Below are 16,627 nucleotides of genomic sequence, written 5' to 3' on the forward strand. Positions count from 1 at the left end.
ATACATTTTTTTTTAAGGCAATAAGATGAATTTAAGAAGAGGATTCTAAATCTCCCCTGTGCTTTCAGCCACATTAAAAAACCCAGAATGTCCTTCTCCTCCTTTAACAACTACTCTCAAAACACATCCTGGTCAAACCTTTGGTAACCTTTGACTCTGTGTATCTTTGTCGTCTGTGCCTCTGAAGGTCCTTGGGTCAGTTTACAACATTAGAAAGTTCTATTTAACTGAAAACTGAAATTGCTATCACAGCAATTCAAACATTGTGATTTGAGATGTACTGTCTGTGAACTTGGCTAAACAGCCTTAACATTCTTAAAAACTAGAACTAGATATAAAATTTAAAATGAAGTGGCAATGTTCTCTTCATACCACACTTAATAGATAATATCAGGCAATTCAAATTCATTCAATAAGTGATCGCTGCATGGCAAGAATTCTTACTTTATAATAGACCATAAAAACTCTTCGGGTTTACATCAAAGTGTTTGTGTTCTTTAATTTTTTAAAAAATGGTTAACAAAAATCTTACACTAATCATATTCATAATATTAGGGTGTAAAAGTGTGTACTTGGACTGAGGCAAAGTGACAGCCTCTTTTAAAAACTCTACAGTGATCAAGGTAAAAGAGAGTTAGATTAAATAACAAATCAATTAAAAACAAACAGGACCATTTGGTTACAATTTTAAGTTAAATGGATGGATTTCACCCAAGTTGTTGTTCCTTTCATGCAAGCGGAGCATCAATAATTCAAATATGTAAATCAGTAATTCAATCCAACCGACATGTACACTTGCAGCAGAAAAATTAGTAGATCGCAATCAGCATTCAGAACCAGCAACTCAATCTATTGCCTCCCTTGTCCGAGAGCTGTGGCAAATTGTGACTGACCCAAATAAGTTAGCCTACTTTAATATGTTTGTATACTTCAATATTAATTTGCTTACACTGAATAATCCTGCAGACCAAGTCAAAGATCCACAACAGTCCTAGTTCTAAAGCCTCAGACTGAATCCTAGAAGATTACAGGGAGTTGATCCAGTCCTACCTCAGCAGGTTCAGTATTAGACTGGGGTTAAATGAGTATTCATTGCTTTAAACATTTAAGTGTAAAATCTGTTAATCACATGACCCTTACCACTTTCTGCAAGATGCCATTTGGTTCAATTCTGCTGGATTGCTGTCGGAAATAATTATCTGTTGTTAATGCCTCAGATGATGTAGTGGGTTTTTGCGAGTAACCCCGAGGTATATCTGGGCCCTCGCTGACATCCCCTTTCTCCTTATGCAAACTTCCTGCAGGATTAGATTGCTCATCATCCTCAAAACTTGACAGATCGCTGTTTCTGCAATGCATTAAAAGGTGGCATAAATGCATTTTCATAGACTGAAGAAAAATCTTCTAGACAGGAATCAAAATTCGTAATTGAATTTGCTTGTCAATATAATTACCATTTCAGGTTTCAGTGCAACATGTGAATCTAAATTCCTTCTCGTAGTTTGGTTCAATTTAACACCACCTTTTAAAATCCACCAACTAAACAAATCTTTCTCTCAAAATACTATTGATTAATGAAGGCATTTTGAACAAAATATTTATAATTCATGTTTAATGAGTATTACAAATATTCAGTTACAAGTTTATAAATATACATTTATTTCGTCAAAGCATATTTTAAATATCCTCATACAGGTGAGAACCTACACTGGTAGTATAGTCTTATGCAGTATATAGTTGATTACACTTGTCACTAAAAGTGATTTCTGTCTTACACTTCAAAGGTTTTATGAAAATAACATGGTGTTACAGAGACCCAAGTTACTTTATTCCAAAATGTATTTTACATATATATTTCACTAACTCTTAGAGCTAATCAATTCAGGACACGGACAAAACTGAAGGATAGAAAGAGGTTTAAGGGAAGGGAAAAATGTCTGAGCCAAAAAAATACTGTTAAGAATAATTTTTATTATTAAGAACAAATTATAACCTTACTGCAATACTTATTTTCTATATAGAACAGAACTTCTAAAGCACTGAAGCACAGAAACAATTATCAAGTAGGATAATACATTAACTTTTCTCCATTGTATACCTTCCAGAATTCTCAAGTGCAGAGGAATTGAGGAGTTCCAGTGCATCAGCTACAACAGATTTGCATGGAGGTACAGCACTTAATTATGAAGTCTACTGGAATGCTATTGTTTATTATAGGAAGAACTGAAAATAAACGTAAGGATGCTACACTTCAGTTATACAGGGCTTTGTTAAAACATCTTGAATACTGTGTGTAGTTTGGATCTCTGTTTGAGGGAGGATGTATATGGGTTGGAGGTGGTTCAGAGGAGCTTTACTAGTCTGGATGGGTTGTCTTAGGTTGGACAGACTGGACTTTTTTTTCTACTGGGAGTTTAGAAGAGTGAGAGGTGACTTGATGGTAGCGAATATGATCCTGCATGGCCTCTACAAGAGTCGATACAGGAATGATGTTTGCTCCTGTGGCTGAGTCCAGAAGTAGAGAGCACGGTCTTAAAATTAGTGATTTTTCTTTCTCTCTCTCAAAATGTGGTGGAATTTTGGAACACTGCCTCAGAAGGTGGTGGAGGCAATGTCACTGACTATGTTTGAAACAGAGGTAGATAATTTCATACAGGATAAGGGGAGTAAGGAATAATCAGCAGTAGATGGCAATTTGAAGGATAAATATATCTACCACAATCTTATTGGATGGTGAAGCAGGCTTGAGGAGCCGAATGGACTGCTTCAGCTCCTAGTTCATATGATTCTAAGCATTTTCACGGACAACAGAGCAAGTTTAAACACATTTATCCATCAATTTATGGCAACTGTGAAAACAGAACCAATCAATTCTCATACAAAAATAGCTTAAGATACAAACTATTCAACATGAGTTTGATGATATATTGATCTAACTGTTCAAAGACATAGTTCACCAAAAATGACCATGGTAGCTTCTTATAACAGGGCTCAATGTGGTTTGAATTTGCTTATTGCATGGGAGTTGCACAGCTCCCAGAAACCAGCAAATTGTTATCTAAATCCTTGTTTTGCTGTTACAAATAGGAAAAAGTAAGCATTTTCTTATTAATGTGGCCCAGCTAACCAATTCACATTTAGGACTGAAAACATCTGGGTTACAACAGACTTCTACCATACTGTCCTAACCTTTACAATATCGGAATGGGAAGTCAAAGGTTAGATAATGTAATGTTGTTAACTTTCTGTGAAAACATCACACCATTAATGTTGAATGCATTCATAGACAGAGATATGATTAATGTTCATTTGCTTCTGATTTAAAGATTAAGTCACCTTAACGTCTGTTCGAAGCTGGGTAAGATTACTTTGAATATGTATTTATCTGGCAGTAAAGAAAAAGAGTCTCCTGGGTTCAGCCAGTGCCATTCATCCTTAGCCAGGGGCAGAAACTGGTCTCCATTTGATGACCGATAGAAGCATGGATTGGTGTGTAACTGGAATAAAGAACAGAGATGAACAATATCTGATGCAAAATGACATCCTAACAATACTAAGTGGTTAAATAATGCACAGTTTCTCTATCTTGAGTCCAGAAAGGCTTTTCGGGAGGTCCACAAAATAGTTAATTCACCCTGCCACAGCTCACCTGTTGCTGAAATGATTAAATCATGCTTTTGTTAGCTAGAATTGATTTATTAAACAAGATTTACAAGCTGGAGTTGACCATTAGGCCTTAGAGCCTGTCTGGACCACCATTTGATAAGATCATGAATGATCTGATTGTGGTTTGAGGTCTACTTCCTAGCCTGCCTATCACACACCCATCTCCAATATTACTGAAGTAGGGATACAAGTGATAATTGACAGTTAAACCTCAAACTTTCAACACAATTGGCAAACATTAATGAGTCTGAATCATTGTTTCTTCAACCACAGATGTTGCCTGACTTGCTGAGTACTTCCTGCATTTTCTGTTCAAATTGCTGGTTTCACATTGGTTTCTGAGGTTTCATTTTTGGAACTCCAACTATTTTTCCACAAAAACTGGATCATTTGTCTTAACAATAGCCATTGCAGAGACAGCAGTTTACAGAGGAAATTGTGTGAGTGACAAATAGCTACCATGAGATTTTCTTTTACAAGTTCACATAGGAGGAGGAGAAAGAGATTTGGATCATTGAGTCACACAGCACAGAGAGACTCTCTTCGGTCCAACCAGTTCAGACCGACCATAATCCCAAACTAAACTAGTCCCACTTGCCTGCACTTGGCCTATATTCCTCCAAATCTTTCCTATTCATGAGCTTATCCAAAAGTGTTTTAAACGTTGTAACTGTACCCGCATCTGCCATTTTGTCTGGAAGTTCATTCCACACACAAACCACTCTGTATATAAAAAAAAGTTGTCCCTCGTATCCTTTTTAAATCTCACCTTAAAAATATGTCCCCCGGTCTTGAAATTCACCATTATCGGGAAAAGACACTTGCCATTCACCTTAACCACACTCCTCACGATTTTAAGAACCCCAATAAGGCCATCACTCAATCACTTACACTCCAATGAAGACAGTCCCAACCTGTCCAGTCTCTCCCTATAATTCAAACTTTCCATTCCCAGCAACAGCCTGGTAAATGTTTTCTGAGCCCTCTCCAGCTTAATAATATCCTTCCTATAACAGGGCAACCAGAACTGCACACAGTACTCCAGAAGAAACCTCACCAATGTCCTGTACAACCTCAAAATAACTTCCCAATTCCTATACTTAATGATCTGAGTAATGAAGGCAAATACCTTCTTAATCACCCTGTCTACATGTCATAAACCTCAAAGAATTACATGCCCGAATCCTTGGGTCCCTCTGTTCTACCACACTTCCCAAAGCTCATCTTTAACTGTCTAAGTCCTGCCCTTATTTGTTTCACCAAAACGCAATACCTTGCATTTATCCAAATTAAACTCCATCTGCTCCTCTTCAGCCCATTGACCCAATCAATCAAGATTTGTTTGTAATCTTCGATAACTTTTTCACTGTCCACTACACCACCAATTTTGGTGTCATCCGCAAATTTACTAACCAGATCTTCTATATTCTCATTTAAATCATTTACATAAATGACAAACAAAACACCGATCCCTGTGAAGCACTGCTGGTAACAGACCTCAAGTCCAAAAAAAACAATCCTCCACCACCACCAACGTCTCCTGCCAATAAGCCAATTACATATTCAATTGGAAAGCTCACCCTGAATCCCATGCAATCTAACTTTACCAGTTAGTCTAGCATGCAGAATCTTTACCAAGACTTTACTAAAGTCCAAGTAAACAACGTTGCCTGCTCTGCCCTCAACGATCATTTTGGTTACTTCCTGTGTTTTCTCTTTGCAGCCAGACACTTCTGCTGTGCTGTTCACAAACAAAGGCCATCATCCTCTTCCCAGGAACCAATCAACATGTTGTCAGGCAGTCATCGCTTAATATACAATTTATAATGCTCCTGGAAATTTTATTTTTAAAGCTGCAAACATCTCTGCACAATCTTCATGGCTTAAAACAATATGTTTTCCCATTTTGAGTCCACAGTCTAAAAAGAAAATGGCCTTTACATTGACCAGGAGAAAGTGAGGACTGCAGACGCTGGAGATCAGAGTCAAAAGTGTGGTGCTGGAAAAGCACCGGTCCGGCAGCTTCCTGATGAAGGGCTTATGCCCGAAATGTCAATTCTCCTGCTCCTCAGATGCTGCCTGACCTGCTGTGCTTTTCCAGCACCACATTCTTTACACTGACTATAGTTGGAAATTGAAGTTGGACAGCTACATAACTAAAGGTAGTCGGAGGGTTTTAGTAACTTGAGGATCAAGTGGGATTATGTAGTGGATAGTTCAGCTGCACAGGCTTCTGCTACTTCACTGAGTAGTAAAGTGGATAATTTATGGGACAGAATGACATTAGCAGTCTCTGAGTTGAGGAAATAATAATGACAACTTGTTCTTGCCCCTAACGACTGCCCTTGGATTGGTCAAGCCACAGATTGTTACAGAACTCAATGTCATCCAGAAGCCTGTACCCAAAAAACATCTTTCACCATCTGACCGTGAAAAACACAAAACCTGAAACCTCTGAAAGGAAAGAATTTCAAATCAACACCTAGTTCTACCCAATCAAACCAAAATTTTCAGACATCGTGTCAACGTTGCTAAAATAAAAATTAGAAGGATCAAACTTGTATAAAACTTATTTTAAAAAGCTATCTGGTTCACTAATGCCATCTGGGAAGGATATCTGCCATCTTTATCCAGCCTTACCTACATGGGATTGCAGACCCAAAGCAATGTTCTGCCCTCTGAAATAATCGAGCTGTTCACTTGGTCCAAGGCAGTTATGGGTGGGTAACTCTCACGCATGAAAGAATTTAGACAAGTATGACAAGAATTTTGGGTTCAGATTCCATAATTCCGTCTTTCTTTCATGTAGCAGATCAGTGACTGAAAACTAATAAGTCAATTTCTATTTTTCACTACGCTGGTTTTGTGACTTTATTTAAACAAATATTTTGGTAATTTCCTCCTGGTGTTTCAAATACTTAGAACATATCAAGTGATATGGAAGCAAATACCATCTTGCTCTGCTGGAACATGCTGTAGAGCCTCAACAGTTCTACAGTAAATAATGCAGAATTTCTCAATATAAAACAAGCACGTTCATGTGTTACAATCACCAGTATTTACTTTGAAACAAATTCAATCTGACTTATACTAGAGAAATGTCATCTTAATGCAGAAGGCCTGAATGGTCATCAATTGGACTATGCTAATCATTTGCCATTAAGATTTAAATTGAAGGGAAAATGATGGACACTGAATTTTCATGAATTACCAACAAGTGGTGGGCATGTTTAAGAGTTTAATTTTCTAATTTAACAAAACGTATAAATATACTCCAAAAAAAACAGTCCAGATATAAAATTCTCTACTCCTGCTTAATCATTACCTTGCCTTCATTTATTTTCAGCAGAACTTTACAATATTAATAAAAATTAGGCCTATAACTTAATAGTTTCAGAATGGCCTAAATAATTAATCATTACTAGTTACTGGTTATCCTTCAAAAAATTCCAATTTATACAGGAACATTGTAACATAAAACACACTTGCACAGGTCTAAAAAGAAGTTATCTTAACACAGTGCTGCATTAGAACAGATTAAATCCCAAGAGTATGAAGAACCATGCTGTCATTTTTATTTATGGCTTAAATAGATCCCACTACAGAAGGTTACTGTTTTGTTTCTCCAGAGTTAATTTTAAACATGAAAAATATAAGTGATATAAAACAACAGTTGAACTGAGATAATGCTGTTAAATCTAATATTTTCTGAAGGAAAAGTGCTAATTTGCCTCAATGTATTTATAAATTTTATTTGTGGCTTCTGCTGCAGAAACCCATATCCACACTTGTGTTCTTTCTAAATTCCACTATTCAGTAAGATTTTAATAATGCTGGAAATGCTCAGCAGGTCAGGTAGCATCTTTGGAGTCAGAAACAGAATTAACATTTAAGATGTGGGGGCGAACCTTTCATCAGGTCCACTATTTGAATGTTCTGCAATCAGCATCTAATTATCCATCCCTTGTAAATTTTGGCTCGCCCAAAGCTCTACATTTAATACCTTGTAATAAGTACTGCAGGGTACTTATGAATCGGCCCTGCGCCCTCTTAGCTGGATTAGGAGCTAAACTTTATAACCTGAAAATTGAAACCCCATTTTAAAATCCTTCCAATACATTACATTACCTTGCCCTAACCCTATAATCTCCTCCAGCCTGAGGGCACAGAGATCCTTTCATACCTGCAACTGCAATCTCTTGCTCAGTTTATATATGAACATACAAATTGAAGGAATAGGGCATTCAGTCGATGTGAGGCTGGAAGAGCACAGCATGTCAGACAGCATCCAAGGAGCAGGAAAGTTAACGTTTCCTGGGTCAATGGAAAGATTCTTGATAGTGTGGATGTGCAAAGGGATCTTGAAGTCCATGTACATAGATCCCTGAAAGTTGCCACCCAGGTTGATAGTGCTGTTAAGAAGGCATACGGTGTGTTAGGTTTTACTGATAAAGGAATTGAGTTTCGGAGCCGTAATGTCATGCTGCAACTACATAAAATGCTAGTGCGGCTGCACCTTGAATACTGTGAACAGTTCTGGTTGCCCTCTTACAGGAAGCATTGGAAAAGGTGCAGAGGAGATTTACCAGGATGTCGCCTGTGCTGAAGGAAAGGTTTTATGAGGAAATGCTGAGAGACTTGGGTTTGTTCTCATTGGAAAGAAGGCTAAGAGGGAATTTGATAGAGACATACAAGATGATCAGAGGAAGACAGTGAAAGTCTTTTTCCTAGGATGATGACGTCAGCGTGTATGAGGGGGCATAGCTACAAATTGAGGGGTGATAGATTTAAGAAAGATATCAGAGGCAGAATCTTTACTCAGAGAGTGGCAAGGGTGTGGAATGCCCTGCCTGCCAATGTAGTTAACTCGGCCACATTAGGGAGATTTAAACAATCCTTGGATAAGCACATGGATGATGATAGGATAGTGTAGGGGGATGGGCTTAGATTAGTTCATAGATCAGCGCAACATCAAGGGCTGAAGGCCTGTTCTACACCGTATTGTTCTATGTTCTACGTTCTAAAACCTTTGTCAGGACCAAGGAGGGGGAGGGGAAGGGGAAGGGGAGCCCAGATGTAAATAGAGGGAGAGGGGTGACACTTCCCCCAGCGTCAACCCCATCCCTCTATTTACTTTTGGGTTCCCCTCCCCCTCCCCAGTCCTGACAAAGGTTTTCAGCCCGAAACGTTAACTTTCCTGCCCCTTGGATGCCCTCTGACCTGTTGTGCTCTTCCAGCCTCACATCTATTGACTCTGACTTCTGGCATCTGCAGTCCTTACTGTCTCCCTGTTGCATAGGCCATTTAGTCCCTTAAGCCTGGTCCACTTTCCAGTAAGATCATGGCTGATTGGATTGTGACCTCTACTCCACTTCCCTGTCTACTCCAACACCCTTTGAACCCCTTGTTGTCGAGAAACTATCTCTGCCTTAAAAATATTTCATTCATCCTGCCTCTATCACACTTTGGGGAAGACAGTTCTGCAGACTTTCAACTCTTAGAAACAAATTCTCATCTCCATCTTAAATGAGAGATATCTTTACTTTTAAACTGTATTCTTCTAGTTTATAATGTGTTGCTGGAAAAGCGCAGCAGGTCAGGCAGCATCCAGGGAACAGGAGAATCGACGTTTCGGGCATAAGCCCTTCTTCAGCCATTCCTGAAGAAGGGCTTATGCCCGAAACGTCGATTCTCCTGTTCCCTGGATGCTGCCTGACCTGCTGCGCTTTTCCAGCAACACATTTTCAGCTCTGATCTCCAGCATCTGCAGACCTCACTTTCTCCTCCTTCTTCTAGTTTATGTCTTGCCCACAAAGGGAAACATCTGTAAAACTTAAAAGGGTTCAGAGAAGATTTACAAGGATGTTGCCAGGTGTTATGACACGGGATAAACCCTCTTTCTTATTTTAAAACCAGCAACACAGCAAAGATTTATCCCGCGCAGTAATCTGTAAATACTTGAGTTGCCAAGAACTATTTAAAGTAAAACTTACCAACTTTATTTCTTTCAGTATAACAGAAAATAATTAACTAATAACTATTTATCATTTCTTCCTCTAACTTATCTTTTACCTTCCCTTCTATAATACTAATGTGATAAAACTCCCAATTAAAAATTTACAAAACTACACTTCTTATCTCAAAACCAGGCAACTTTCGTTCTTCTATTTGGATCTCCTGTGTCTTCTTTCCTTTTTCTTAGGAATTTCTGTGTCACAGGTTATTGATCGAAAAGGTCCTTTTAAGAGAGCTATTTTTTGAGCAGTTTTTTACAGGCTGGGCTTGGCAGTTCTCCTCCCAACTGTTCAATTATCCCCAATCTTATACCCCCAAAGCATCAGATTCTGTCATTGGCTTTTAAGATTGTCAATATATTCAATTCAAACTGGAGTAGAGTTTGATATTTTTCAGGGTATAATTTAAACTAATTGGCCAAATTCAAATTTGTTTTTGTCTCCAGGCAATGAACTAATCGAGTTGCTCCACCAGTGTTACATTGTTACCTTATTGAGAACACTTGGTGCTGTGTCCAGTAGTTCTGCTGCTTTTAACTCTTTTAAAGTATACGCATATCTTCACAACACAGAGTTGGAGGATTTGAGCCAAAGGGAGAGGTTGAATAGGCTGGGGCTGTTTTCCTGGAGCATCGGAGGCTGAGGGGTGACCTTATAGAGGTTTACAAGATCATGAGGAGCATGGATAGGGTAAAAAGACAAAGTATTTTCTCTGGGGTGGGAGAGTCCAAAACTAGAGAGCATAGGTTTAGGGTGAGAGGGGAAAGATTTAAAAGAGACCTAAGGGGCAACCTTTTTCACAGAGATGGTGGTATGTGTATGGAATGAGCTGCCAGAGGAAGTGGTGGAGGCTGGTACAATTGCAACATTTAAAAGGAATCTGGATGGGCATATGAATATGGGCCTGGTGCTGGCAAGTGGGACTAGATTAGGTTGGGATATCTGGTCAGCATGGACGAGTTGGACCGAAGGATCTGTTTCCATGTTGTACATCTCTATGACTCTATCCTTTCAGCATCCACCAGTCAAGTGCCCTACTTTGCTGTGCACTGTTAGCAATCATGGCCTTCAACTCGGTCAAAAGCCTGGAAATCTCTTCCCATTAGCACATGACTGCTGCAGCAGTACAAGACAGCAGCTCAGCACCATCTTTTCAAGTGCAATTAGATGTCTGTATGAACAAAATAAACAGAAACTGCTGCAACCCTAAGTTCTGCAATTCTCTCCCTTGTCCTTCTTCAACATCTACCTATTCTCAATCTGTCCTGAACCTCATGCCCCTCAATGTTACATCTGGTCTGACAACAGATCCCATGAAGTGTCTGAGAATACTTCACTATATTAATGACAATATATATGCAAGCTATTGCTGCAGTAGCACTATCTAAATGCAAGCTCTTGCCATAGCAAATATAAAGTTCTACTCAAATGTGGTTTAGATGTCAGTTGAAATGAATTTAAAATATGGCCTGGTTCAGAAGTAGTGTCTCTCTTTACAAAATGATTGGGAACTAGCTGCCCTCTACCAGTAACCTGGTGCAAAACACCTTGCAGAACTTGATTTACATTCTAGCAAAGTATTCTCTTTCTCTTTCCCGAGTAATACCGAGATTTTAAATAAAAATCACACATAACAATTACAATATTTGTGGAAAAGATAGATCACTGACTTAATTAGACACAGGAAGAAATGTATTTGCAGGTTTAAATTTATCAGGGTTTAGTGCATTCTGCATAATAGATATCAAGGTCTAAAATGACAAACATACTTTTTTTAAAACACATTTTTGAGGATTATAAATCAAAATTTCCTTCACCTCATGTTGGCAGCAATTGTAGCTAGTGTACATGTGTTCTAACTCCCCTTTTAGTTAATGGCCCACAGACATACTATCAACTTGACCAAAGATAATATGTGGTCAGTATAATTGTCATTCTGCTGAAAATAAATAAGTTACAATTTTTAAATATTGGCAGAGACACCCACAAAAGCATATAAAGAATTACATTTTCTGCAAATATCAATTGCGTGTTTTGGAACTAAATCCTTTGCTGTCACATTTAGATGATAAATTAGCATCAAAGCGATGAGCAGAAGTCCAAATAAATGTGACAAACTTTCAAAATGTCACTTTCATAAACAATAAACAAAAGATTGAATAATTATTCAAATAATCTACCACAGCATTAAATCTCAGTATTCAAAGCTGAAAAGTAAGCATGACTTTCTCAGCTCAAAGACTTGGATGCCAGCATAAAAATATGGCCTGGTTCCTGAAGAAGGACTTATGCCCGAAACGTCGATTCTCCTGCTCCTCGGATGCTGCCTGGCCTGCTATGTTTTTCCAGCACCACATTTTTCAAATCCCAGTATACTGTGTTGATGACAGAACACCCACTTTTTGCCCTCCAGTATGCTGAGCCATTGTATGCATTGAGAAATTAATAGACCCATATTAACCTTTGTTCAACCTCATATTTCTTTCTATTATTCATTCTTGGGAGTTGGGTATCGCCGGCTGGACCAGCACTCATTGTCCACTCCTAGTTGTTCTTGTGAAGGTGCCTTCTTGAACTGCTGAATCGGTACACCCACAGTGCTGTCAGGGAGGGATTTCCAGTTTTTTTTTGACCCAGTGACAGCGAAAGTAAAGCTATCGGAACCAAGAGGTGCACATAAAATTGGCATAGTCAGAATTTGTGAAACACTCTAATATGAATTGTGCTTTTGTTTTCACTAGGCCCATAAGGACTGATGCACTGTATATCTCAATATTGCAGAATAGGAACAGCGCCACTAATGTTCCCATATGAATGTGGATTTAATAAAATCCAAAGTAACTTCTGTAGAAGCTAAGTCATAAAATGAAGCCAATCAACTGACACAGCACTGTTGTAATGCCGAGCCATCACAGAAATTGATGTAGGTTATAATCTACGACACCCAGTATTCCCAGACAGAACACCATTTAAGGACTAACTAGGCCCGACTCTGATGCTTTAGAGATTAGATGGTTAATCTCACTAGTTATAAAGTATTATCTATATTTGCAGAAGTTTCACTATTAGATAGAAACCTACTCACTGGTTTGATGCGCAACTTCCCATCGAGCACTTCCAGCAGACCATGATTCCTGGACACTCGTTTATCAGAAACCTGAAATTGAAAGAATCCATCAAAAGAGTTACATATAATTACCACAGCATTATACTTACCTATTTGAATGCTAAGATCCCTAATTGAAAATAAACTAAGAATAGTGTAAAGCAGAGCAGAACATTTGTTAGACAACTAACTGTGTGGGCGGCACGGTGGCTAGCACTGCTGCCTCACAGCGCCAGAGACCTGGGTTCAATTCCCGACTCAGGCGACTGACTGTGTGGAGTTTGCACATTCTCCCCGTGTCTGTGTGGGTTTCCTCCGGGTGCTCCGGTTTCCTCCCACAGTCCAAAGATAACCAGGTCAGGTGAATTGGCCATGCTAAATTGCCCGTAGTGTTAGGAAAAGGGGTAAATGTAGGGGAATGGGTGGGTTACGCTTCGGCGGGTCGGTGTGGACTTGTTGGGCCGAAGGGCCGGTTTCCACACTGTAAGTAATCTAATTTTATCTAAAACAAGCACAGAAAATGCCATGAGAGGAGAGATGTGAAAAAGCAGAGAGATATGTGGGTTCAGTGATTGGCAGTGGTAATGCCCCATAATTTGTCTCTGTTCTCTGGCCTTGTCTCTTTAAAATTGCAACACAGCCATCTTAAAGGGAATGCTGATTGCCCACACCACATTCCTAATTGCAGCAAAGCCCTTGGGTAATGTAGTGAGTAAATGGTAGACCTTTGGGCTGAAGAGCCTGTTCTATGCTGTATTATTCTAACCTACTGGAGATTTTTAGCCAAGAGAAAGGAAGAGTGAAGACTGACGAGACTGTCTTAAATTCAGCAACAATATGCTTGCAGTTTCCTCATCTGAGATGAGGGTGCAGGCAGAGGGCTTCAGGGAGACAATTCATTGAAGACAGATGAAGCAGGGGGTTATCTTCACTTTCCATGATGATTCTGTAAGGAAAGCCCATTCTGACAATGACTGATGCTGTACAATCAGATTAGAACAAGAAATAGCAATGCCAATACGCATGCCTTAGACTGGAGAAGGATGGCAAAAACTGAAGTAAACTAGAGGGAACAATTAACATCAGAAACAGTGATGTGTCTTCTACTGGTCAAATTTATGAAACAGAGTTCAGAATGACTGGGCAAATCAATGATTGCTGGTTTGTTAATTGTTGGCATCTGGCAACTGGGAGAGGTTTTTGTGTGTGCAACAAAGGAAATAGGATTGAAAGGGGTTAGTTATAATACGAAAAATAGAAAAAGTTCAGTGGGTTTAGTTTCATAAGAACTAAGAGCAGGAGTAGGCGGTCTGGTCATTCGAGCCTGCTCCGCCATTCAATAAGATCATGGCTGATCTTTTTATGGATTCAGATCCACATACCCGCCACTCTCACCGTATCCCTTAATTCCTTTTATTAGTTAAAAAAAAACTATCTTAGCTTTAAAAATGTTTACTGAAGTAGTGTCAACTACTTCAGTGGGCAAGGAATTCCATAGATTTACAACCCTCTGGGTGAACAAGTTCCTTCTCAATTCAGTCCTAATCTGCTTTCTCTAATTTTGAGGCTATGCACACTTGTCAGAGTTTCACCCACCAGTGGAAACATCCTCTCTACTTCTACCTCATCTATTCCCTTCATTATTTTATATGTTTCCATAAGATTCCCCCCTCATTCTTCGGAATTCCAATGAATATAATCCCAGTTTACTCAGTTTCTCCTCATAAGCCAACCCCCTCAACTCCCGAATCAACCTAGTGAACCTCCTCTGCACCCCATCCAGTGCATCCTTTATCAAGTACGGAGACCAAAACTGTGCACAGTACTCCAGGTGTAGCCTCACCAGCACCCTGTACAGCTGCAACATAACCTCCCTGTTTTTAAACTCAATCCCTTTAGCAATGAGGGACAAAATTCTATTTCCCTTCCTAATTACTTGCTGTACATACAGACCAACCTTCTGTGATTCATGCACAAGGACACCCAGATCCCTCTGCATAGCAGCATGCTGCAAGTTTTTACCATTCAAGTAACTTTTTTTTATTTTTACTCCTATCAAAATGTATGACTTCACATTTATTAACATTGTATTCAAGCTGCCAGACCTTTGCCCACTCAAAGTATCTATATTCCTCTGCAAATTTTCAGTCCTCTGCAACTCATCTTAGTGTCATCTGCAAACTTTGACACTATACATGTCCCCAGCTCCAAATAATTTACATAAATTGTGAATAATTGTGGCCCCAACACTGAATCCTGAGGCACACCACTTGTCACTGATTGCCAGGTAGAAGTGCACTCTTTCATCCCCACTCTTTGCTCCCTGTTAGTCAACAAATCTTCTATCCATGCTAATACTTTACCCATTATGCCATGCATCCTTATCTTACACAGCAGCTTCTTGTGTGGCACCTTGTCGAATGCCTTTTAGAAATCTAGGTGCATCACATTCACTGGGTCCCCGTTGTCCACCGTGCTCATAGTGCCTTTACAGAATTCCAAAAGATTTATTAAACATGACCTGCCCTTCATGATCCCATGCTGTATCTTCCCAATGGGGCAATTTTTATTGAAATGCCTTGCTATTTCTTCCTTGACAATTGACTCACCATCTTCCCCACAACACAGGTTAAACTAACCAGTCTATAATTCGCCACCTTTTGTCTATCACCATTTTTAAACAGTGGGGTCACATTTGCTGTTCTCCAATCTGCTGGGACTGCCCCAGAGTCCAGTGAATTTTAGAAAATTACCACCGGGTGCACGTGCTATTTCTCCCGCCATCTCTTTTCGTACCCTGGGATGCAATCCATCAGAGCCAGGAGACTTGTCTGTCCTTAGCTCCATTAACTTGCCCAACACTACCTCCTCTGTAACAATGATTGTTTCCAGGTCCTCATCTACCTTCATCTCTGTCAGTTACTGGCCTGTTATTAGTGTTCTCCGCTGTGAGGACTGATACAAATACCGGTTCAATGCCTTGGCCATTTCATCATTTCCCACAACTAAATGCCCCTTCTCATCCTCTAAAAGAGTTTTAGACACACTTTTTATTTTATATTAGCAAGTTTTGAGAAGATTTATTACATATATTTTGTATATTTATAGAAACCTTTGCTATCTGTCTTTATACTCTGTGCTAGCTTTTTTTCTTCTCATGATCTCTAACTTTTCTTTATAGCTCTTCTTGTGGCTTTCTGTTGACCTTTAAAGTTTTCCCAATCTTCTAGTGTCGAGTTGTTTTTGGCCACTTAGTTAGTACGCCTTCTCTTTCAGTTTGATAACCTCACTTAGACACCCCTGGCAGATTACCCTTTTTCTAGGAAGGGGTGCCCCCAGGAAGTGGTGCGGGTTCGGAAACGGCGAGGGATGGGGGGGGTGGAGGTTTGGAAGACAGAGGGAGTGAGGGAGGGGACTGGGGCAGCTGCTGAGACGCATGGGGGTGCGGGAGGGAAGGAGGGGGTGTGGTAGGTCTCTCACCCGGAGCAGAGGACCGCGGCCTACGGCGGTCAGGCCTCCCGCTAGAGCGATATTCCCGCTCCCGTCCTCTGGCTCCAGTTCCATCCTCCTCGCGTTCCTGGGAAGAAGCTCACATTCCTCCCGCTGCTCTAAGGTGGCGCTCACCGTGCGGCCCCCCAACACAAACTGTCCCTCTGCTGGGACCGGGAGAAAGAAGAAGCGAGGAATACCGTCAGAACTCCCCTAAACTACAACACCCAGGATCCTTCGCGCCCGGCTAACGGCCACCGGCCTCCGCGCGCCTGCGCCCTGCTGACAGCTAACGGCTGCCGGCCCCGCGCGCCTGCGCCCTGCTGACGGCTAACGGCCGCCGGCCCCCGCG

The 16,627-nt window shown here is 40.1% G+C and overlaps 1 protein-coding gene across 1 annotated transcript in view; it reads right to left on the minus strand.

The window, feature by feature from the left end:
• aplf (aprataxin and PNKP like factor) overlaps window positions 1–16,503 on the minus strand; it is a 60,173-nt gene extending 43,670 nt beyond the window's left edge. The window contains exons 1-4 of the mRNA XM_043696656.2: window positions 16,267–16,503; window positions 12,766–12,837; window positions 3,337–3,497; window positions 1,141–1,348 (exon numbers count right to left, since the gene is read on the minus strand). Coding sequence (XP_043552591.1) covers window positions 1,141–1,348; window positions 3,337–3,497; window positions 12,766–12,837; window positions 16,267–16,350 — 525 coding nt within the window. The 5' untranslated portion in view covers window positions 16,351–16,503. The remainder of the gene's footprint in view (window positions 1–1,140; window positions 1,349–3,336; window positions 3,498–12,765; window positions 12,838–16,266) is intronic.
• Between the last annotated feature and the right edge of the window lie 124 nt (window positions 16,504–16,627).

This window comes from Chiloscyllium plagiosum, unplaced genomic scaffold, assembly GCF_037043375.1.
Source record: "Chiloscyllium plagiosum isolate Xiang-an unplaced genomic scaffold, Cpla_swu_hap1 HiC_scaffold_10, whole genome shotgun sequence".
Classification (NCBI taxonomy): Eukaryota; Metazoa; Chordata; class Chondrichthyes; order Orectolobiformes; family Hemiscylliidae; genus Chiloscyllium; species Chiloscyllium plagiosum.